The 23,429-nt window shown below is 41.6% G+C and overlaps 2 protein-coding genes across 5 annotated transcripts; both read left to right on the top strand.

Moving 5' to 3' along the window:
- Window positions 1-552: 552 nt before the first annotated feature.
- Window positions 553-3,397, top strand: tmem183a (transmembrane protein 183A). Its single transcript, XM_049733881.2, has 8 exons — window positions 553-769; window positions 1,088-1,177; window positions 1,254-1,424; window positions 1,499-1,658; window positions 1,754-1,934; window positions 2,087-2,167; window positions 2,241-2,393; window positions 2,586-3,397. The coding sequence occupies exons 1-8, from the start codon at window positions 706-708 to the stop codon at window positions 2,763-2,765; spliced, it is 1,080 nt and encodes a 359-aa protein (XP_049589838.1). The 5' UTR covers window positions 553-705; the 3' UTR covers window positions 2,766-3,397.
- A 1,807-nt stretch (window positions 3,398-5,204) lies between these two features.
- On the top strand, window positions 5,205-20,287 carry tfeb (transcription factor EB). 4 transcript variants are annotated; one of them, XM_049733875.2, is made up of 12 exons: window positions 5,205-8,602; window positions 9,885-9,956; window positions 12,454-12,558; window positions 12,682-12,849; window positions 13,029-13,127; window positions 13,217-13,405; window positions 14,040-14,129; window positions 16,655-16,772; window positions 16,893-16,949; window positions 17,313-17,386; window positions 17,659-17,817; window positions 17,882-20,287. In XM_049733875.2, exons 3-12 carry the CDS (start codon window positions 12,529-12,531, stop codon window positions 18,449-18,451), a joined length of 1,554 nt encoding a protein of 517 aa, XP_049589832.1. In that variant the 5' UTR covers window positions 5,205-8,602; window positions 9,885-9,956; window positions 12,454-12,528; the 3' UTR covers window positions 18,452-20,287. The 4 variants fall into 4 exon arrangements, with proteins under 4 accessions (XP_049589832.1, XP_049589833.1, XP_049589834.1 ...); XM_049733876.2 differs by having other exon boundaries at window positions 5,208-8,602; window positions 16,899-16,949; XM_049733877.2 differs by having other exon boundaries at window positions 5,210-8,602; window positions 17,313-17,388; window positions 17,670-17,817.
- The last annotated feature ends 3,142 nt before the right edge of the window (window positions 20,288-23,429 follow it).

Below are 23,429 nucleotides of genomic sequence, written 5' to 3'. Positions count from 1 at the left end.
ACACAGTGCATGATTGCACACTTGGATGCACAGCGCTCCCTGCAGGATTACCTATGAAAATGGAATTCTGTCATGCGGAAGATTTAAAACGACGATATTGCAAGTCTTAACTGCTGTTTCAACTTGTGCCATATATTTCATATAGTATACAGTGTTGTGGGGAAAGTCGACAACCTCAGATTGTTGTCTTTACTAGAATACAACTATAAAACACAATAAAACAGCTCCTTTAGGCTAAAGTTGCGTAAAGTGTTTATTGCGTGATAAGCGAGAGCCTGGCTCTCTTAAACTTAAATGGGATGGAACCCTAATAAAAGACATTGTTAGGACTTTCATCCATCAATCCATCAACCATTTTCTGCACCGCTTATCTTCACAAGCGAGATAATGTTTGCGTATCCACTGGGACTAAACGTCGACAAACAATGCAAAAAGGTTAATTAAATAAACAGAGATAATCTAATAATGAACAACGTTTGAATTTGTGGGTACTGTATGTCAGGAAAAAAGAACCACTACCAGAATTAGACAACTGTACTCTCGCGATATTTACTAGATTACGTCATTCCATGATGGCTGAAGATCCTGGTGGGGTTATTTTCAATATCTCTCTCATTTGTTTTAATTTTTCCTTATTCCAGCTTGCCATAGAGCCATGGCTGGATTCGCAGCCACGTTAAGCGTCCACGGAACATTAGTGACGACATGCCCAAGAAAGGGAACCGAAAACGGCTGAAATTTCGGGCTGTGGACGTCTGCTCGGAATCGGGTAGGTCGGGTTTGTACTGACTTTTCCTATAGCCAACATAGCTAGCTCGTCCGCCGCTACAGCGCTGGTTCAGTAATAACGATCTTAACTTCAGCACTTCGGAGTTTTGTAATTTAGTTTAGAATTTACAGTGTATGCAAACGTTAATGATTTATTTTTAGGGAGTTGGCCAAATTGCATGGCGTAAGATAGATCATGTGTGTTCTAACATGTGTTAGAGCTAAAGTGGCTCACAGGTCAAACATAGGTCAAAGGTCTTGTGCATGTTATCTTTAAGAAATATGCAGCGTGACTATGCAGTTTTTACTCCCCCTTCAGTGACTGTGGCCGATTATGCTGATTCTGATCCGGCCGTTGTGAAGTCTGGTAGGGTGAAAAAGGCTGTTGCAAATGCAATTGAAAAAGAAGGTAATTGTACAGTGCTGCACAATTTTTTTTCTCCTTTTATATATGAACTAATCGGCTTCACCGCTTTACCTTTCAGTCAAATTACTCTGTGGCCTGGAAGCATCTCACGGTGCTGTGGAAGAAGTCCTTTCGTCTGCTGGGAACATTAAAATAGATGGTTTAGACAGCAGCGATGACCTGGACGCAGAGGAAGATGGCATTGGTGAAACTAAAGTAATCCACAAGAAGAAGAGCAAGAGGAGAAAGGGTACGATCTCACAATATGTGTGAGGAAAAGTGGAAAGCGGCTTTGTTTTATTCACACTGTTTGCGCCCTTCCAGAGAGCCGTGAAAGCAGCGATGGACAGGACTATCCGGTGGACATCTGGCTGATGCTTTCTTCTTATATTCGACCTGAAGATGTATGCAGATTCTCACTCATCTGTAGGAATGCATGGATGGTCACATGCACCACAGTTTTTTGGACCAGGCTGTACAGAAGGTAAGATTGTTTGACCTTAACATTCAAAAATGTATTGGCTGTGTTGTGGTTCGGGTATAACACACTTGATGTTCTATTTCTCCTCCCATTTAAAGACACTACCGGATGGATGTTGACCTGCCGTTTTGGCTCCAGCCCGACTGCATTGACAGAACATGCAGCCTCAGGGCTCGTGTGATTCGCTCACTTTTCCATTTGTATGAGCCGTTCAGCTCACGTGTCTCCAAAATTCCTGCTTTCCCGGAATCTACCCCCACATCTTTGCTCAATTCCAAGGTAAGCCTGCTCATAGATGCTAAAGACCGTTCTGATTTTGCAATTTTTGTTTTTAGTTTAGTTTCATGATCAATCCCTCAAATGTGATCCTCCTCTTTAGCATCTACAGTTTCTCATTGCAGTGAATATATGACTTTGTTTTTCTTTTGCAGTGTTTATTGTTCTGGATAAAAAGGATGACTGGGACTCGACCAGAAGGATTGTGGGAGTTCAACTTCAAGTTCTTAAAGCAGGTAACGGGTTTTGTCAGAAACAGCCACACTGAAGCTTGGCAGTTTACTTCATCTCATCTTTGGTTCCGAGCAGCAAAACAAGAAGAATGGCCGCGCAAAGTCCTTGCGCATGCCTAAGCAGTATGAAGACGTCCACACCAATTCGGACTCGGACTGTTACATGCTCCAAGTCTCAACGTTCAACTTCATTTTCACTCCTGTGGTCATGGGCATGACACTTACCTTGGTGGGTCTGATAATCTCGTGTCTTTTATATTTGCCTTGATATTTAGATTTTGCTGTAGCTATTAGAAATTCTTGCTACAGAAAATGGGTTACACCTCAAATGTGACATTTATCTCTGTGTATTTTTTTTCTATTATATTTTATTTATTCTCATTTTATCTCATGAAGTCTGCTCTGTTTGCTGTTTTTGTAGTTCACAATCAATGTCAGCACGGACATGCGCCATCACCGCGTTCGTCTCGTGTTCCAGGACTCGCCGATCCAAAGAGGAAGGAAAAGAGGCGATTATGGCAGCACACAGGTTGTGCTGGATCCAGTTCACAGTGTGAGGCTTGTGGACTGGTGGCATCCACAGTACCCTTTGTCACAGTAAAAGGCTTGCACCGAGAATCTTGATCGTTATCTTGGTGTTTGCCCAAGAGAAATTTGTTCCAAACTCCTTACTACATGCGCTGACTTCTAAAGAGGGAAGTACTTCGAGCACTTCTGCTCTGGACCATTTAGGTGAAGTTCACTGTCACTTCATAGCTACATGGTTGCTAATCAGGCTTCACAATTTAAGCATTAAAAAATATGCTTGTTCGTTAAAAAAATATTTAGCTGAGTCAAATGATTACCGTATAATAATCAGTGAAATGTTTTGCGATATGATTATTGGATGAAAACGTAATGTGGCATTTGACTGGTCAAATTTTATTTTCATAACAGACTTAACTATCATTGCAATTCCTGCCTATCCTTCCAATTAATTTGTCCCTCCTCTTTTTTTGCACTTGTTTCACAAGTTACTGCCATCTGAATGTGTATCGAATGCAGATTTTTTTTAGCCACAATTATAGATTTTTCTGTCCAACCAAAATTTGGATCTTAAGTGATCTAATCAGAGACATACTTGGAATGCATTGTGATAAGTGGCCAATGAGAACATTTACATCCGATATGACTGGTTGTCTTCTTGTGTTTCTTGGTCTTTCACTCTAAAAAACTTGACTTAGTGTGACTGAACTTTGTCCTTCCTTTCACTTCTGCAGTATATTTGCTCATGTGTTAACCATATTGAATGTTTCATCGTACAAATCACATACTTGATCATGATTGGAAGTGGAGAGAAGGTACTACCTCAGAAAAGGTTTATCGCTGATTTTTATTCCCCAGCTTTATAATAAGACACGGCATCTCTATCTGAGTTATTAAAATGGCCCTCTGATTGCCATACTGACTTTTTTTAATGCAATATTTCGTTTGAAACAGTACTGAGCGGGTATTTACCTCCCTCGTGTGGCAACACGTGGTACTGCAAGCGCACCCGATTTCCATATCTTGTTTCACAACCAGCGAGACACACCTAATTTGTTATCAGTACAATATGTGCTTCTAACATGTACACCATGGTCCGTTGAATATAAAAACACACAATATTTCCCCAAAAGCATGAGCACCGCGTCTAAATAGCATTAAGTGTAACCTTATATAGAGAAATAATGCATGCTATAAAACGCTTCATTTAAAAGTTTTTTTTGCCCCCTAGAAGTCCTATGAAGGGAAACAGCATTACGCTAGGACCACCGACAATTGAAGCCATGAATTGATAAATAAACCAAGTTGCGTCTTTGTTTTTGGTCTAGTACTCTAGTTGGATGACCTATTGCGTTGACAACAAACCTTCCGTCACTGTCTAATAATAGTAAGTTCCGGCTGCTTGTTCATGAGAACTACATTACCCACAATCCAGCACAAACGATGCCATTGGTGACAGCACAGGTGACAGTAGACGCGCCGAGAGGCCACCACAGCTCGTCGGTCAAAACATTGCACGCTGCGTAGCAACATGTGGAAGTGGCGAGAAACATAAATATTTTGGAGGCGTTTACTTAGTCAAACTCAGCACTTTTTTTTCGTGCTGAAGATTTTGCGTCCCCGAGGAGTGCACTCGAGAAGTTGTCGCCAAGCTACTCTGCAACGTCTGACCTTCAGAGCTGGTAAGTGTGACATTTCACCAACACGTCACTTTTAAAACAACACCACTACCAGAAAAACTCCACCAAAGCGTATTTTACCTTACATTTGAGTTTTTTTTTTTTTTTTTTGTGGCTTGCGTTTGTATTTAGAACACGTTTTATGGATGTTATTTGCGCATAGAAAAGTTCAATAATTTTAAGTTGCCCTTCAGTTTCAGGCATTGCATATTAAAAAAAAAAACAATTACAAATATATTATAAATGTATTGCGATAGTCTGTTGTTATAAAAATATTGTAGATAATTTGTCTTGTGAAAATGCTCGACTTGCTCCCTCCCGTTGAGAGTCAGTCGCGCTTGCCATTTCTGAGCTGAAGCCAGGCCAGTATCAGTAACAACACCTCAGCCCCGGGCTGTGTTGCTATGTATAAGCTGTGACTACATACGTTAACTGTATTCAAGAACAGTACTTCAGCATATGGTAAATTGTGCACGGTGCCAACATCACATGGTGAAGGTACCACACAGGTCTCCTCTTTAGCTTAAGCCTTCAATCACGAACCATAGTGGGGGTATCATTTGTCATCCTGGTTGTTATCACTCTTATGATACATTTTTAGAGGTGATTTAAATTGGAAATGATTGCAATTTATTGAATATGACAAATTCAAAAAAATTAGTTGGAATGATGTGTCATCTGTAATGCATTCCCATGGTGTTCATCAGTAGTCCAACTATATCCAGCCTTCAACAGCTCATGTGTGCTGACCTAACACCAACAATACTTTTGACATTACACTTTCTCCTTTAAAACAAGGGCAAAAGTGGAGTCGTACTTTAGATTTTTAGATAAAAAAAAAAAAAAAAAAAAGATGGATGAAAGCAGTGTTTAAATACAGAATAGTCTACACAGTCTAATTCTATAATATGGAAGCTTTTTGCCAAATGCAATTTAATCTTCCATCAAACCTTTTGCATACAAACAGCACTACATTACTTTCATCTCATACTCACATGTTTCGGTATGTATCATTGCCAAGCACTGGCTCATAATGTGACTCATGTCAAAAGTGTGCAATACATATGGAAAAGCGTGTGCGTGCGAGTGCTCATATTTCAGCCTCATTGGCTTTGTGTTTGCCAGTAAGTGTTGGTGATGGGGCTAATTTTCCTCAAGTAAACAGAAGCATCCGTGCAAACACACAGAGGCCAGCTTAGTCCGATGTACTCGAGTGTGAAAGAGCATCAGGTGTGTGTAAATACAACTCCGTCCGCCATATGGATAGGGACTGTCTTCTTTCGCGTCGTGACCGTGGCGAGGAAGCGCCTCCGCTATTTACGGGGTTTTACTGAAGCAAAACATTGAGAATGTCTCGAAACGGTGCATCTTAGACACTCGTGTAACGACAGCTTGGCATGTGATATTTGACAAGACGACCCATGACCTAACAGAGGTGAGTGTGGGTGGGATATTTTGGGGCATGTGCTGAATGTGTGACTCCACTTCCCCATCTTAGCTCATTTCTACTGTCTCATATCCTCTTTTGACTTGCAGTCTGTAGCTTCGCTCTTACACAACCTGTTTTCTTTTTTTTTTCTTTTTTTTCATGTGTGTGCGAGATGATGGGGTCTGAGATACATTTGAGGGACACACACACACACAATTTTGCAGCTGGCTTGTTGTTTGGATGAACTGCAGGGGTCGTCTGTGACTTGCTCTTTAATTTAATTCAAGGCCCACAATATAGAACTGCACTTATTTTCTCTAAATGCCAAATATGCTACCCTGCCATTCCTGAGTCTCCTCTAACAGATATCAACAGGGGGAAAAAAAAACATTTTTCCTATTTTTGACTAACAGTAGTTGAAGAAAGTCTCTTCTTAACAGCTAATCTAGCAGAATCAGTTCTTTTCAAATGGTCCACTGATGAATCTTGGGTGTGTGTCGCTAGATCAGGAAATACTTGGTTTCACTTATCATGTGTCCCAGACTTATCGTCTACAATGACTGAAATGACAAGGCCAATGAATATTGATAGGAAGCCATCACTGAAAAGCACTCATGTTTCCAAAAAAGACCAAGTTGTGATGTAACGATTAGCTTTCCCATTACTACCAATTACCAAAAAGACGATAACACCAAGTTCCTGGAAATGGCGATCGTGCATCACCCGTTAGTAATCCTCAAAACGGTAACTCTGTGAATGAGTGATTTAGTCATTTAAAAATGCCTTTTGTCAGAAACCCCCACGCTTTGAAAGGCTTTGCGTCTGTGATTAGCATGCAAATGTTTCAGTTATTTGTTTTTTAACGGTTCAAGAGTGTAACAGTGTGTTTGCGCTAAACAGTTGAGGAAGAAAGCAGCAGAGAGAGAGACCGGCATTAATTTTGTGTGACTTATCTGGCAACTGATCTCACAAATGCCTCTCATTCCACGTTGATGTGCATTGTGACGCTCAGCCATGCAGAGAGAAATGCTGCAGGGTGGCTTCGCTCCTTCTTGCGCGTGGTCTCCTTCATTTGTGGCTCATTTATAGTTCTCCATTTGTTTACATAGCCAGTTAATAATGGACACGAGATGGAAAAATATTTTTTGGCAGCAAACATCAATTGGGTACTTATTACGCGCCTGTGTTCTTATTAGTCCTTTTATTTCTTGCGTCCCTGAAATTTCCGTAAAACAGCCAGGAAATTCGAATTGATACCGTCGGTTAATATCATAACGGTTAATGCAGCATGAAATCCTGATGTTGTGGGTGAAATTGCTCAGGGCAAGCACCCATTTGCCAAAGAGACTCAAACGTCCTTCTTGTGGTTTCATTGTTCCACCTATGAGTAATTTGTCTGCCTCCGCTTTCTTTTTCGGATTGGCTGGTCTTGCAAGGAATGTAGGTTTCCCAGCCAATAAACCGAGGGCCGAGAGGGGTCCTGCCCCTCGACCAAAATAACCCTGTAAATACACTGCGGCCACTATGAGAACTGGAGCCGGCCCAGCTGATGACTGCTTTGTGTACAAACAAGGCATGTTTGTCAGCCGTGTACCGCTGAACCATGCGGGCCGGCCTATAAATGTTGGTCTTTGTTGTGATAGGCGCTAATCTCTCGTGGTGGGGCACTTTGATACCCATGTTGGTGTGCATTCAAGGGAGCTAATGGCGTGGGCAGGTTACGTGCAGTTTGGTTGTCAGTATTTATGAGCATGGTGATGTGTGAATGTCTAATTCAATATTGTTGTGTTTTGACTCATTCACTGCCATTGACGGCTATAGACGTCAAATAATTAATAGGTACGGGTTGCTTTCACCATCACCTTGTCTCGTCACGTTAGTTGAACTCTAGGTTAGTTGATTCCAAACACTTCTTGGGGAAGTCATAACCTGAATAGTTCTCATACTTTTCCAACCCTTCACTGTGACGATTTAAATGGTGTGTCCAATTAAAATGTCATTGTTTGTTTGGTGACTGGTGCTATTTGTTTTTGCTATTCTGATCAAACTCAAGATCTCTGGTCAACTATTTACACGTGACATGATCTATATCTGCCGGTTCCTTGCGCCACTGTGAATTAAAACAGCCATTTTCCAGTCAAATAAAATTCAGATTGAACCATATATTTGACATAGGAATATAGTGTGAACCCGAATGAACTTCTTTTCGATTCTGCCTTTTTATTTGTGATTTTTTTTTATCTATACGGAGCACCTCATTCCCTTTAGTCACTCTGTTTCATTCTAATCAGAATACAAGGCTCTGTAAACCAGACGTATCAGTTCACCTTTGTCATTACAGTCCACTATTGTCTTAAAACAATCAATTTGAATTCTAAAGTGAACAGGAAGTGTCGTTAAATAAATCTGCTGAATCACTTGCTTGTCTTTGTGTGCACGTCGTATGTACGTGAGGCGTGTCCTATATATTATGCACATAAGGAAGGGAAGTTGAAGTTTCTGCAGTCGCAAGAAGGGAATGAATTCTCCAGACAAGGTTCCTCTTGTTGCCGTTGTTGACTCCAGCTATCAGACTAATTTAGGGGAATAGTAAGAGTGGGAGGAGGAAGCTGAGCCAGTGTTTCGAGAGAGGGATGAGGGAAAATGATGAATCGTGACTGTAACTCCTCCAGTTGAAGGAGGGGTGGCGACACGAGCGCCCAACTTGCTTTTGTAAGCAGTCGTTTGTGAAGCTCGGCAAGCCCGCACGTGGAGGAGCGGCTTTCACATGGATGTGTTCACTCGGAGCTAGTTGGAGAGTTGCCGGTAAGTATTTGAGGTCCTACATTCTGTAGTTGACATGAAAGTTGATTTTGTGCTACTGGTGAAGTTAATCAGGCATTTTGAAACTGCCATACCGTTATACATTGTTATTTGGTAATGCTTGGTGGACACATATATATTGAATATGTCAACCTGCCCTCTGAGACTAATATGTATTTTTTTTTCCAGATATTGTACTGTACATTTTCTCATACTCAAATGTACAACATGTGTTAATAAAAGCGTTTATGCAACAGCAGGTTGTGTATCGACAGATCTGAGTGCAAATACCTGTGCGCAAGGTGTTCGCAAAATGATTTTTGTCCAACCAGTTTGGTTAGCCTCGAGTAATAGTTGTTTCCTCTTTAAGGATTCAAATTGGACACAATTCCATTTAAATCATACACTTGGTCAAAAAGGAAATAGAATACCAATCTTACCGGTTTTAAAAAAAAATTATCAGGGAAGGGGATAAAAAGTATACAAATGGTGTTTGTTTTACTGTGTTGTCTGGAAGGAAGTTGCTTCATCTCTGACAAAAGTAGGAGTTGTGATACCTGAAGGGAAGAAAAGGGAAGTGATGCACTTTGTTTAGTTGATGATGATCATCTTTGCCTTTCCTGTGCCTCCATGGTGACCAATGTTTACACATTCAACCGTGGCGGACTAAATATAGACATTTGTTTTGCATTCAGACAATACGATTCACTGATTGATGTTGGTCGATAAATTTAATTTTTTTTGTTATGCTGGCCCTTGGAATGCTGCTTACGTAGCATAAATGCTCATCTGGATAATGAATGTGGAAGTGTGCAGCTATTTGTTATGGTATAGGCGCCATTTTGCAACAAATGTACCACTCATACGTTATTAGAAGAGCTTGATACTGTGTGTGGACAGTAGATACCCAGTTGAAAATCGTAGTCCATTAATTTGGTGCTTCCACTGTTAACGTGTCACTTGTTGACATCGCTTTTTGCTAATCTGTGCTCTTGCATCAGCTCTACTATCCTTTTGTTAATACCAATTGTTTTCAGTGTACATGTTTTGAGTTGTGCCTCACCTGGAGGGCACTGGTGGGCTTCAGGGGAAGCACAAAAATAAAATAAAATAAAATAAAATAAAATATAAAAAAATAAATTAAATTAAATTAAATTAAATTAAATTAAAGACTTATTTATAAATTTCCATGTTATAACCGAACATCTTTTCTGTCCTTTTTTCTCTTTATTCTCGTTTCATCCCATCAACCCTGTCCTCCATCATGGCCATCATCACGCTTCAGCTTCAAGCCATGTAATCAGCAGCAAAAGCGGAGAACATTCCTGTTTGCAAACAATTTTTCCTCTCAAACAAGGTAAATGTGTCTGCAATATACATATATATAGTTTTTTAAAATTTAATGGTGAAGTGTGTACAACATGAACATGAGGTGTGTGCCTGTCTGTCTTCATCTAGAATGTTTGGTGTGTTCTTGTCACCAGGGGCTATGGCTGTTTGTGTTTGTGTTTGTGAAGTCATATTTGCCGTGCCAGTCGAGTCAGATAATCTTACCAAACATAACCAGTAACTGAAGACATTTTATGTTCATGCTCCAAGGCTCATTTCAAGCCACACACAAACACAGACATGTGCACAAGACAAGAAGAATGCATGTTTCAACGAAACATTGCGACGTGTTCTTGAAAAGGAGAACACAGAAATATTGTGATTGTGTGTCTGTGTGCAATGAAGCTGATTGGCTGCCGTTATCTTTTCTGAGAGCCTTTTTGTTATTCTCTGAAACGACTTGTCCATTTTGATGATTGTATACTTTTACAATTGAGTTTAATGTGTGCTGCTCGTGCGTCTTTCGAGAGGTTCCACCTTGGTGTGTGTTAGTATCTACACACTCATTCTTTTTACCCCTGTGCCTTTGGCTGCCAAAAGTCCTTCATTGGCATAGCACACGTCTAAAAATACACACCCACATTAACACCATATCTGTGAGCACAGGTGCGACGGCCCCACACTGCCCCCAAGTGTGTGTCTGTGCACACTTTCAAATACATGTCATGCATTGGTTTGATGGGAGAAAAGCACTCCTTATCAGATATGTCAATGCCTCAAAGGCGTCCATGGTCTGCACACCTCTGTTGACACGCATGTTGGCTGTCGCGTTGACCTCTGTGCCCGGCTTCCTCCCTTCCGCGTCTTCCCACTGGCACTCAATGTTTGAAGTACCGGGGCCTGTGACATCACAGCGTCGGACACACAATAGTCCTGCTGTCCCTGCGCTGCGTCACAGATGCCTGCTTCCCCCGGTGGATGCTTGGCAATGGGAAGGCCTGCGTGGGATCTTTTACTGCCTGGTAGCCGTGTGTCACCATATGAGATAAGGAAGTGAGAGCCCACTTGTGTGTGTGCGCGGCTACGACGCTACAAGTCAGGGTTGGAAGATGAACATGAGTTACATAATGTATGTTGGACAGCATTTGGATTACATATAAGACCTTGGGCTTCTTTTCCTCTCCGGCGTAATTGTCTCTCTTTGTCTTGTTATCCTGTTCTTCAGTTTTGTGTCAAATGAAAATCATTGTTTAGATTTTTTAAAATTTATTTGTTATATATGTGTGCACAAATACATAATTTCTATTAAAAAAATATCTATATCTATATATATATATAACCCTATTTTGAAACTCTAACTCTAGTATGAAACCCTACTTTGAAGCCCTAACCCATATATACATAAATAAATAAATAAATAAAAAATAAATTAATTAAAAAAAAATATATATATACACACATTTTGACTATAACATATTCAAAAACGAATGATGAAAAAAAAAATTATATATATATTTTTTCAATTTCATCATTTGCTTTTGAATATGTTTCAATTTGTCGTTCTGCCTTCATGTGGGTGACCCAACAGGCACAAAGCGGGCAGTGTATGCCCCCTCTGGTGCTGAAATGTACACTTTGGACAACAGGCAGCTTCAGCCTTTCTCAATAGGAGCTGCCATTCTTATTGTACCTCACACACAATGACCTTTTCTCTCTGTCTTTGTCCCATTTCTCCCTGTCTTTCTCCCTGTCTTTCGCCTCTTCGTGACCGCGGACGTCCAATGTCTGAGTCTGGCTCTGATTGGTGGTTTAGAACCTCATGTGACTGCTTCTGTGGCTGTCAAAACAACACAGAGACAAGGAAAACGAAACCATTAGTCACTTCCCAGCACACCGTGTTTTGACTCCAGCCGGGCTTAGTCATGCCAAATATGAACACATGTCATTGCAGAAGGGGAACTGGGACTCCCCACTTAGTGTTTGTCTCTGCATGTTGCAAGACTATGCGTGAGAGACAACAGAAGGAGGTGCTTTAAAGAGGTCAGGGTGCTCCCCATCACCCCTTTGCTCACATGAGCATGTTTGCAATCATCATCAACCACACTTAAACAAGCAGGTTTTTGGAATGTGGTAAGAAGCAGGTATACCTGGAGAAAAGGCACAAGCACAGGAAGCTGCAAGAGCTCATATTTGAACTTCAGAAGTGTCCCGAAGATGTGCTGACTGGCAATAACGGCACACTGCTGGGGAAATTATTAATCATTCTTGGGGGCAGGGGGAAGTTGGGGGGGAAAAGGAAGTGAAACTTTCTTGGTCACACCCGATGCCACGTGATTTGCCTCGTGGGGGTGGGTGCGTGTCAACAAACACTGTGTTGTTAGTGATTTATTTTGTTTAAACGCAATCCCTTATGGATTGCTTTGTCAGAAGTATAAAGCCGTGCTTTTTACTACACGCTACTATTGCCATCCAACCTACACAGCTAGAAATTACCCCGTTTTTTTTCACCCTGCATGTCCTCACAGCTTCATCTACCTCTCGGACTGGACTGCGGTGCGTTGACTTCGTCTCGCCCTCCCCTGCCCCCTCGCCCCCCAGCGATGGCCTCACGCATCGGTTTGCGTATGCAGGTAAAAGACACGACCGTTGTCCGTCACCCATTGTTGTTGTTTTCCATTGGAACAAACTCGAAGAATGGCTCACTTAGTAAATTAGATTTTGATCTCGGTGATTGTACATATCTACTTCCTCAGCTGATGCGAGACCAGCTGCAGCAGGAGGAGCAGCGTGAGCGGCAACAGCAGCAAAATGCGGCCCTGCACCACATGCAACGCCGCATGGCTGGACCGTCCGCCCCCACTGCAGCCATTAGTACCCCCCAGAATTACCAAAGCATGCAGGTGCCCGTGGAAGTTCTTAAGGTCAGTAGGACTGCAGCATATGATCATTTTCATCCAAGATACTGTACATCAGCTGGCAGTAATACCATAGCTGTTAAAAATCAAAAGATTCTGCTTGCTTGTGATTTTGCTGCTTGGTCACTCTGCATTTGCCAATCCAATCAAAATTGATGGAAAAGAGACTTTCCTTTTCTTTCCAGGTCCAGACCCACCTTGAGAATCCCACAGACTACCACATCCGTCAGTCTCAGAGGCAGCAGGTGAAAGAGTACCTCTCCACTACCCTTGCCACCAAACAGGTATCTCTCAGTCATCATTATAGATAATATTACAAAGCTACGTATAAAGGAAGTTGCTCATCCACTCTTGTTGTTCTCTCCGTCTCAAGATGGTTCACGCCGTAGCGGGTCCGATGCTGCCGTCTCCCCCTGCGGCCATTGGTCCCACTGGGGGTTCGGCGTCTCTACCGCCACCGCTCCACTCTCCACACAGGCGCACCGAGCAGCTCATGACTGGCAATAGTGCACCCAACAGCCCCATGGCCATGCTCAACATTGGATCCAACCCTGAGCAAGAGGTGGGAAGGGGCGAGAATGTTGCGTAAGCTCGTAGTCATTTGTTGTAGGTCGTGTCAAATAGTGTCATTCACAAATACCACTGAAAAATGACCTTACTGCATACATATAACATTACGAGGATTGAATATTATCCCCATTATCGTCACATTTTACTGACTCCTCGTAATGATTTCATTGGTAAGCTGAAGCGGTATTCCGTTTGTGTCGTGCGCACAGTAGGTGAATAAACGTGTTGACTAACTGACACTGTCTTTTATTGAACTCTAAATGCTCCATTATGGCCTTGTAGCGGCAATTACGACTTTACAAGTGACAGTTTAGTATGCCAAGGCCCTTTGAACCTGGCAGACTTTGACCAAATTCTCTCTTAGCGGAACTTTTGACTTCTGTTTTGTCAGTCTCACTGAGAGCAAATAGTCTAAGCAGTTAACCTCTATGGAGAAGTCATCTTTGAAGTCGACTCTAGAATGAAACATGCGCCCGCAGGTGAGTTCACCTCAACATGTCAACGGGACTGAAGGACTTTAGTATAAGAGCGTTACAAACATGGCTCCGATGCAGGACTTGTCTAAAGTTAGACCGTTACAGGCTGTAATGATACTCACATAGGTTGTCCCACCTTTTTTTTTCCAGATGGATGAGGTCATTGATGACATCATCAGCATGCAGTCCAGTTACGATGATATTCAGGCTTACATAGACCCCGTCCAGATGCCTAACACAGTAAGTCAGCCCAAAACTAACTAGTGAATGATGAGTCTGAATGACATATAATTGCATGCAATCTTATTGCATTCATCAATTAGTGCTGAGTTCATCTACAACCATTAGTTTTCTCAGAATTTTCATTCTTCAGCTCCTCCTTGGAAATGTCCTTGCATCTGGACAAAAAAAAAATCTTAGACTGGAATCCTTTGAACATTCAGAGATACAATGTTATGGTCCTGTATGCATAATAATTAAATTATAATAATTCAATTAAAATGAAAGAATCTTAATGTTTATTATTATTTTAATTTTTATGCAACTATCCCAAATTACTACACAACAACAAATGAATCCATTTGAGTATTTTTTCCATATATAATTTTGTCCCATATGGTGTCTTGTATATATTGTTTTATTTTTACAATATTTTTTAATTTTTTTATTACATGAAAATGCAATTTTAATCATTGCAACTTAAATGAATCCATTTGAGTATTTTTCCATATATAATTTTGTCCCATATGGTGTCTTGTATATATTGTTTTATTTTTACAAGATTTTTTTTTTTTATTACATGAAAATGTAATTTTAATCATTGAAACTTAAATTTGACTTTTATGTTTTGTGTCCAGACCCAAACAACAAGTTGAGATGGCACAAGCATTTTCTTGCGTAAACACAAAACAGTCATATTGATTGTAACGTGCTGAGCAAGGTTATAGACGCCAACAAAACACGTCAATTGAAAACTGGGGGGGGCGTGGGTCAAAGTAAGAATTAACAATTAAACTGCCAGCAGTTAGAGTTCAACTTGTTCACAAGATATTTGGAAAAGGGGGGAGAGGAGGAGGAGGAGGAGAGTGGGGGCAATCTGTGCAAAAGGAAAACAGGCTGAAAGTCCAGTTAGGGGAAAGTTCACTCATGTTTGGTGGTGGGGAGAGGAGTATCTCCACGTAAATTGGATCAGTGCTGCTGAGGTAGTGTTCCGACACAGTCTGCCTTGTAGCGAGGAGGAAGGACCCCTCCGACCTTGCCGGCGGATTAGAAGATGAAGGAGATGAGTGCGACATATGCCATTGTGGAAGTTATTGAAGGAGAACAAATTCAGTTGGTAAGATATTGATTTAAACTGTTGCGATGGAGTTTGTCGGCGCTCGTGGTGAAAGAAGACGTTTGGGACCAATGTCTCTAATTACCGGCCTCAGGCTGCTGATTACGCTCAGAGTGTGGGGGTAGAAGGCATTTTTGGGTTTGATTTAATCCCACGATAAAGTTTTTGGTGGTTGAAAATTCCTCTGACCTAAATCGGTTTAATCTGAGCGAGCCACATTTGTCTGTGTGCATTTGTGCAATCTAACGTCACAGTGATAGATTGATTGTATTAGGAGACTGTTCAACACTGATGTGTCTAGTGGGGTGAAACCCGTGCACTCAATGAACTGCTGCAAACAGATAAAGACTATGTAAGAATGTGTGCGGACATGTGTCTATGCAAGTGTGTGTGTGTGTATCTCTCTATACATATTTATTTATTTAATATATTTAATATATTTATTTATTTATTTATTATATATAAATGCAGTTGGATAAAAAAGGTTTCTTTTAATTCTTTTATATTCTTTTAACTGGCGAACCACTGAATCACCTGCTAATCCTGATGGGGATTAAAGAGGCATACATTTGGAATTCTTGGAATCTCAAACTTTAGTAAGAGCCATGAAACATGAAAACCACTGAATACGAGGAAGTTGCTCTGGGCTGGATGTTAAAACCAGTACACTGAAACATTGATCCATGTAGTGCCCCTTTTCAATACCATTTCTGGAATTTGGAGTTTGATGGGTCACTGCTTAATTTAATCTTTTTTTTCTATTTCACCTCCTGCAATTTGCATGCAGAGGAATTTGTTTGTGTGTGTTTGTGCACGCGTGTGATGTTATGATGTGCGAGCTCGCACAGTAGCCACTCGATAAGCTATCGCTTCCTTTTAACTTCTTTATCTCGCAGGCCTCATTAGCACTGCCCTATCTGCCCTCAGGCCAGGGTGTAAAACGCAATAGGCAACAAGACATTAAGAAGTAAATCAATAGATGCATCGATTCAAATAAAATGGGGTCTTTTGGATCCTCCATCGCAGCGTTAGTGTTGCGACCTTTATGAGCGTTTGGGAGGGGGGGGGGGTGTCTCCTCACAGTGATGAGGAGAGAATATAGGCAGCGAGGCAGATAAGATACTGGCCAGAGGATGGCAGTCAATCATTGCTGTTTGCTTGTCAGGGAGTTCTTAAGGTGTGATATTATGGCATGGTCTCTTCTTTACAGCACACTAAACATGGACACTGACTTTATAAAGCTACTTAAACTGGGATGTTTGGCTGTAAATGAGTCGTTTCGGAGCCATAGAGAAATAACCTGGCGTTACGCTCGTATGACCTGTGTTTGACTTTCCTAATGTCGCGATTGACCTGATGCGACAGTGCATTTACGAAGGTTTTCTGACATTATGTTTTTTTCATGATTATTTCGATTATGTTTCCTCAGCTCCCTCTGTCCAGCAGCCACCTGGATGTGTACACGGGTCCAGGGATGAAGGGGCCGGCCATTGCAATGACCAGCAATTCCTGCCCTGCCAACTTGACCGTCAAACGGGAAATTTCAGGTGCGTTCGTTTTACATGCATGTTTATGAATATAAATGATTTTTCTCTGCAAGCAAGATATACCTATCTCATATAGTGTCTGTGTCAGCCACTTGTTGATGAGTTTTTGTTATTGCAAAGACACAGAAGCCCGAGCCCTGGCCAAGGAGAGACAAAAGAAAGACAACCACAATCTCAGTAAGTATTTTCCGATTCCAGCTCCCTAAATGTAATAATCTTGTTATTTTGTGCATTGCATAAGTTTACACACACATGCGCACGGACATAAACTATAATGTTGTGCAGTTATATATCCAGTTTTGCTGATTTAGCAGACATAGTGCAATGAGTGGGTGAATGGATAAGCCATGTTTTTTATTTTTTGCTGCTCTGGCAGTGAACACCATTTAATGACCCATGACTGTGTGAGCTTATGTGATTACAGGCAAATGTGTATCTGTTTACAAGTGTCACTCTCTCTTGGTGATCCTTTCTTTTTCTCCATTGTGTCTTTTTAGTCATCCTCTTTTGTCTTTCCTTCTTTTGTTCATTCATTTGCAGTTGAAAGGAGACGGCGGTTCAACATCAATGATCGTATTAAAGAGCTTGGCACAATGATTCCCAAAACCAATGATCTGTAAGTAGGTTTTGCTATAATATGAGGGGAAGGGGGGGTTGCCTGTGTTGTAATTAGCGTAAAGTAGAAAAATATCTTTAGAAGAGCAATTAAATGTTTGTCCGTTTCTCTTTATGCTAATTAGATCATGTTTGAGGTTAATCACATGTGGTTAACTTAATTAAAGATAATCATCATTTTACAAGCCCGGTTACTTGATGAAATAAAATAGTTTCAGGCACTACATTACAATAGCTCTGGAAGCTATTTCAACATTTACTTTGCGTCTACGGGTGTCATAGCGATGTTCGCTGGAACAAGGGCACCATCCTGAGAGCGTCGGTGGACTACATCAAACGTATGCAGAAGGATGTTCAGCGGACCAGAGAGGCGGAGACGAACTTCAGAAGGATGGAAATGGCCAACAAACAGTTGATGCTTCGCATTCAGGTAATTTGCTCAATTCTATTCCCGACACTGTACGCAGTATAATTAATACTGATGGCGTTAACAGGAGTTGGAGATGCAAGCTCATATGCATGGCTTACCCAGCAACTCTCCATCTGGCTTGAACCCGGGTGACTTGATGGCCCCATATATAAAACGAGAGACCAGCCCTGAGGAGAACCTTTCCCACACTCAGACACAAGCTCCCCACCACCAGCTAAGCCAGAGTCAGGCTCCACCCCCACCCCAGCAGCATCACTTCCTCCCGCAGAACCACCTGCACCCTCAAAGCCAGGCTCAGCTTCAGCAGCCCAGGCAGCTGGCCATGCTCCCGCAGCACCTCCAGCCCCAGCCGCCCATCCAGTACCCGGCCGTAGGCAGCTCCCAGCCCTTTGACTTTGCCCAGTCGCTGGACTTGTGCGACGGGATGTCGGCGTTCTCGGACGCCATGTCGGGGCTGGGCGATCTGGGAGGACTGGATGTGCAAAGCCGTAGAAGCGATATGGGCTTCCTTATGATGGATGAGCCCCTGTCCCCCATCGGCGGCGACCCTCTGCTCTCCACGATGTCCCCGGAGGCCTCTGTCGACTCCAGTCGCAGATCCAGTTTCAGCATAGATGATGGTGACATACTGTAGGCACATGCACGCGCACACACACACATGCAAACACACACGCAAACGCACGCACATACACACACACACACACACACACACACACTCCTGCAAGCACATGCTTTGAGAAAAAACAGGGTGTTGGTACCACTCTAAACAGCATAAAAAGAAAATCATCACAATGACTGGAACTCATGAAGCACCAGTCTCACAATGGATCCAATAAATGACGAAAAGGATCACAAAACTCAAGAAGCAGATGAAACATAACAAATACTGATATCAGAAAATTCTACAGCATGTTGTTTTTAGGAAGGTGGTAGTCATTTTTATCCACAGGATGAAAACCTTGACCCCATTTCGTCATCACGATGAGCACTATCGGGTTGTTGTCAGCCAGCGGCCGTCGCGAACATGCTAATCTTAGCGCGTCCTTAAAGCGGCCATGTCGACATTTACATTGTGGGCTTTACGGGTGTGACTTTTCTAATCTTCACTTTCGGTGTCCTTTTTTTGTCAACTCACACATCCACCAGTGCCACATTCTACGCCGCCTTCATACTCAGGTATTGTAGTAAGAGAATTTATAAGCAGGGTCAAGTTGAATAAGTGCTGATGGGAACTTTTTTAGGTGGTACTGGCCCTCACACTGGGTGGCTTTGCAATACAGATCACATTTGCTTCATAGACACAAAGGTGTTCAGTAAACACAGATGTGAGACCCCCATTACCCGCACGCACTCGTGCACACACACTTACACAAAGGACATCTTTTTTGGTCCATTTTGTTATCATGGCAGCCTGAGCATTCTAGCATTATGGATGGGAAAGAAATCTTGTTGGGGATATTTTGGATTCTAAATAGGGATGGGCACATTTGTTTGATTGACGGTGAACGCTCACTTAAAAGATTCTTTGTTCTTTTTGGGGATGGAGAATTGCTCTGTGAATGTTCACAACTCATTTTTCCATGGCACAGTGATGTCATGTTGTTCCTACACTTTTGCTGGTTGTAGCCAAGTTGTGCACTCCATATTGTGTCAAAAGCTTCAAGATGCAACAAGTCAACAATCAATTCCACACAATCGACCAAATTCATGATCACGACAACTTTTATGCCCATCCCTAATTATAGCGTCTTTATTGTAGCTTGTTGTTTATTCTATTCCCCAAAGCACTGGAAACCATATTATTGTTTTGACTTTGTACAAAAATGATTATTTTTATTTTGATGTTTTATCCCATAAGCAGCTTTTAAATATTTTGTTTGTGTTCTTTTCATGCATTTTTATTTTGTTTTTTTCCACCCAAAACAATTCTGTCACCTTTCAAGCCAGTTAAAGCCACCCATGCATTACTTGAGATGAAGCCAAGAGCCATTTGGGAACTTTTACTGACAAGGAAGGGTTGTAGTCTGGTACCTTTTTTTCTTTCTTCTTTTTTAAATATGCACAATTGGGCTTTTATTGTTCTTATTATTATCTTTTGAAGCCAAATATTTGATGAAAGGTGATTCTGATTGAATTAAAATTTCTCACATTGTGAATGTAAAGTTTACCAGTGTTTCTGGTCAGCGGGAAGTCAGTTTTGCTGTGCCTTTACTTTTCCCTTTCTTTGTAGCTGTGGTTTCCATGGAAACTGCAAGACTGACTTCACCTCAACTCTGTGCTGAATGCCTTACCATGTTTGTTTTTCCACCGGAGGTGTGCCTCGTCCCATTTCAACCACAGTTTGACTGTTGTTGACAACATTGCCAACGCTCCAAAGAATTGTTCCACTAGACGGCGCTCTGTTGCGCAACATACACAGCGGGCATGTCCTGATTTGAAATAAGTTATAAAAATGTTTTACGAGAATCCATTCATTTGCTTCAATTGTTTTATTTGTGTGGTGACATAGTATGCGTGTTTGTGTCTGTTTTTCTTTTGTGCGCATGGCATGAAGTGGAGCGCACATATTCTATTCTATTCTATTCTATTCTATTCTATTCTATTCTATTCTATTCTATTCTATTCTATTCTAAACATCCTAACCATTTTTGGTTTGTGAGAGACTGTTCTTATACTGTGGTGTACTCAAGTCGACCTACAAATATACATCTCGACACTCGATCAATGAGACTTGTCCCCAAAACTGGATGTCTCTTTTAGTACCTAGACTGTCCTGTGAGTGGTAGCACAGTGCTACAGGTAAAAAAAAAAAAAAAAAATCACCGCAGGTAATGCGTGGTAGAAGAAGACAAAGTGCAAGAGGCGAATTTATTTTAATTGGATGCGTCATTGCGGTTTGTTGCACACCTTTGTGTCTTATTAATTGTGATTTCCGATACACAAAAATACTATACACAGATCTTTGGCCTCTAATTTAGGTGCAACCATGGTTTGGCCCAAATTCATTTTGACAGTCTCTATTTCGAGGGAAAAAAATAAATCCGACCACACCCCCAAACAAATTAATCGCTCAGATTAATAGTTGAGAGAAATACTAATTTAAAAAAATCGGCCCTTTGCTGACTTTGATCGGAAGACGTTTCAATTTGTCCCGATTTTACTTTGCTCCAGTCTTCGTGAAAAGCTGCAAACAGGATTATGCAAACCTTCAGCGTCATGAAGCGAGGCCCACTATACGAAAGGTAATGCACGCTGCATATTCATATCATTGTCCTTTTTCCTACAAGATTTACTGTGGTGTGTGTTTAATCGAAAATCAGTTCAGTGCACAGGTTGAAAGAGACCGATAAGACTCAAAATCTGTTAATTTACATAAATGCATATCAAGAATGTAAATTCGCCAAATAGTGAGTCAGCACTCAGTGCTAACTTGTGTTAGGTCTTTTAAAATCGCTTATAAATGACTTCAAAGAGCTTGTAAAGTCATTTGTATCTAAAACCAATTTTTAGAGACCTTCTGATTCATGTCATTCTAATAATATCCACGAGGGGACACTAGAGGTCTATGGTTTGTTGAAGCCCATGAACTATAGAGTGATTATTTTGAGGCGCACAGTGTGATTAATGCTCGAATATACCACCCCAAATTGTTTGAAGTATCGCTAAATATGTTTTGTGCCAACCAGTTAAAATAAAAATGTTGCAGCAGGACATCACAACCAGTGAGTGAACCCTCCGAAAGAAAAAAGCTACATCCCCTCCACCACCTTTTGTCCCTTTTGCCCTCAATCTTCTTGTGATGTATTAGTCCAAGTCTTCTTCAGGATGAACCATAAACTATTTAATAGTCCTTCTTAACTTAAATAGAGGTAATCTTATTTCTAATCCTCACATAGACACACACACACACACGGCTGCACTGAGAGCATGTGAGTGTCGTGTGTGCAGCCCATCCGCAAGCCCATTCTCCAGGGTCTTTATGATGCTAATGTACTCCCCGGTCTAATAAATCCCTGTAGAGCCGCGCGGAGTAGATCTTATGGCTCACTCCGATCACCACCTCCGATCTCCCTCCGGCACACACACATTGACACGCCGCTATTACTTGTGGCAGAAGTGCCTGCCTTGCACTTCCATTGATACTTGGGAGGCTGTTTAGTAAGAAGAGGCGAGGGGAAAGGTTGAGACAAATCAAACATGAAGGAGCAACTTAAGAGACGTTGGCACTCTAGTTGCACTCGGTGAGTGTGTGTGTGTGGTCCTACGCTTGCAGCAAATGGTTGAAAATGTCATTTTCTAATGCCTTGGCCTCCAGGAGGTTTTAGCATCACAAAATTAAAATTCTTCATCCCTCCAACATTTGCTCAGTCGTCTTCCTCTGGCCACTGGGCTTGGTGTTTCTTCCTCCACCTCCCTTTCTCCCTCCCGCCTTTCTTCTCAGGGGAGCAGTGTGTCACTTTGCTGGAAGCCCAAGCGAGAGAGGTGAAAGGGGGCTGATTGAGCTAATTTAGCCCCTGGATGTGAGAGCAGGCAAGGCCTCACCTCCTGCTAATAGACACACATCAAAATGGAGATGAGGAGGATTGATGAAAGGAAGGAAAGGAGGACTATAAAAACTGGGAAGACTTTTTTTTTTTTTGATGGATTTATCTCTTTTTAGTCTTAAGGGATGTAAAGCAAACTTTTATGAGTGACATTGTGAAGTTGATAGAGGTTTATGTGTGTTGCTATGCTGATATTACTCATTGATTCATCCTCCTCCATTAAGTTGCCGTCAATCAAGGCCAGTTTTACGATCTCCCCCGCATTGGGAAGATTCTCCTGGGCAACAAAAAAAATAATGGATGAAGATTGGAGACACGATTTATGGCTTCTCGACCGTACATTGTCGTGTAGCCAAAGAAAGTGACGCAAAATTGATTTGAGAGCCATCCTTCATCACCAATGTTGGATTGAAGTTTCCAGGGTTGGTTAATTGCTGCGGAAGTTTTAAATTCAAATGAAGTAGCGTGAAACCTCCTAGGTCAAACTGCCGTCATGCATGACATGGCACGATATGCCAGTTTAGTTAGCGAATCTTTGAAATTCCTAAAAAGGTTTAGAACTGCCTGGAAGTGCCACCAGATGACAGCAAATTGTTATTTTTGTCTCAATGAAACCCTTCAACTCACATCAACATAGTTCCTTGACACCAAGATGGTGCAAAAGAGTCATCAAAGCACTACTTTTGTCTAAATGAAACTCTGAGCTCAATCATTTCCTTGGCACAAAATGTTTGAATTTTTTCACGTGAATTTCTTGCATCGCGTTCAAGCTTGGCCGTTCCACATTTGCCATTGTCACTTTTGAGCCCTCCTCATTTGAGCTTCATTGGGTCTACATTTAAATGTGGAGGAAGAAGTGTCCTTTTTTGAAAGGTCAAAACTGAGAGCACATGAAGCCACCCGTCACAGAGGCGAAGCGTCTTCTCTTTTCTTTCTGCCGTCTTGACATTCTCTCACTGTAACTACCTCGACACCAACGCCGCACACCTCCCGTCCTTCTTCATTCCCACCTCCGCTGCCCTCTTTATTCTGCCGCTCCTTTTGTCCATCTTCTTCTACATATTTAAT

This window comes from Syngnathus scovelli, chromosome 11 (genome assembly GCF_024217435.2).
Source record: "Syngnathus scovelli strain Florida chromosome 11, RoL_Ssco_1.2, whole genome shotgun sequence".
NCBI classification, from domain to species: Eukaryota; Metazoa; Chordata; class Actinopteri; order Syngnathiformes; family Syngnathidae; genus Syngnathus; species Syngnathus scovelli.
This window is presented reverse-complemented; position numbering and strand designations above follow the sequence as displayed.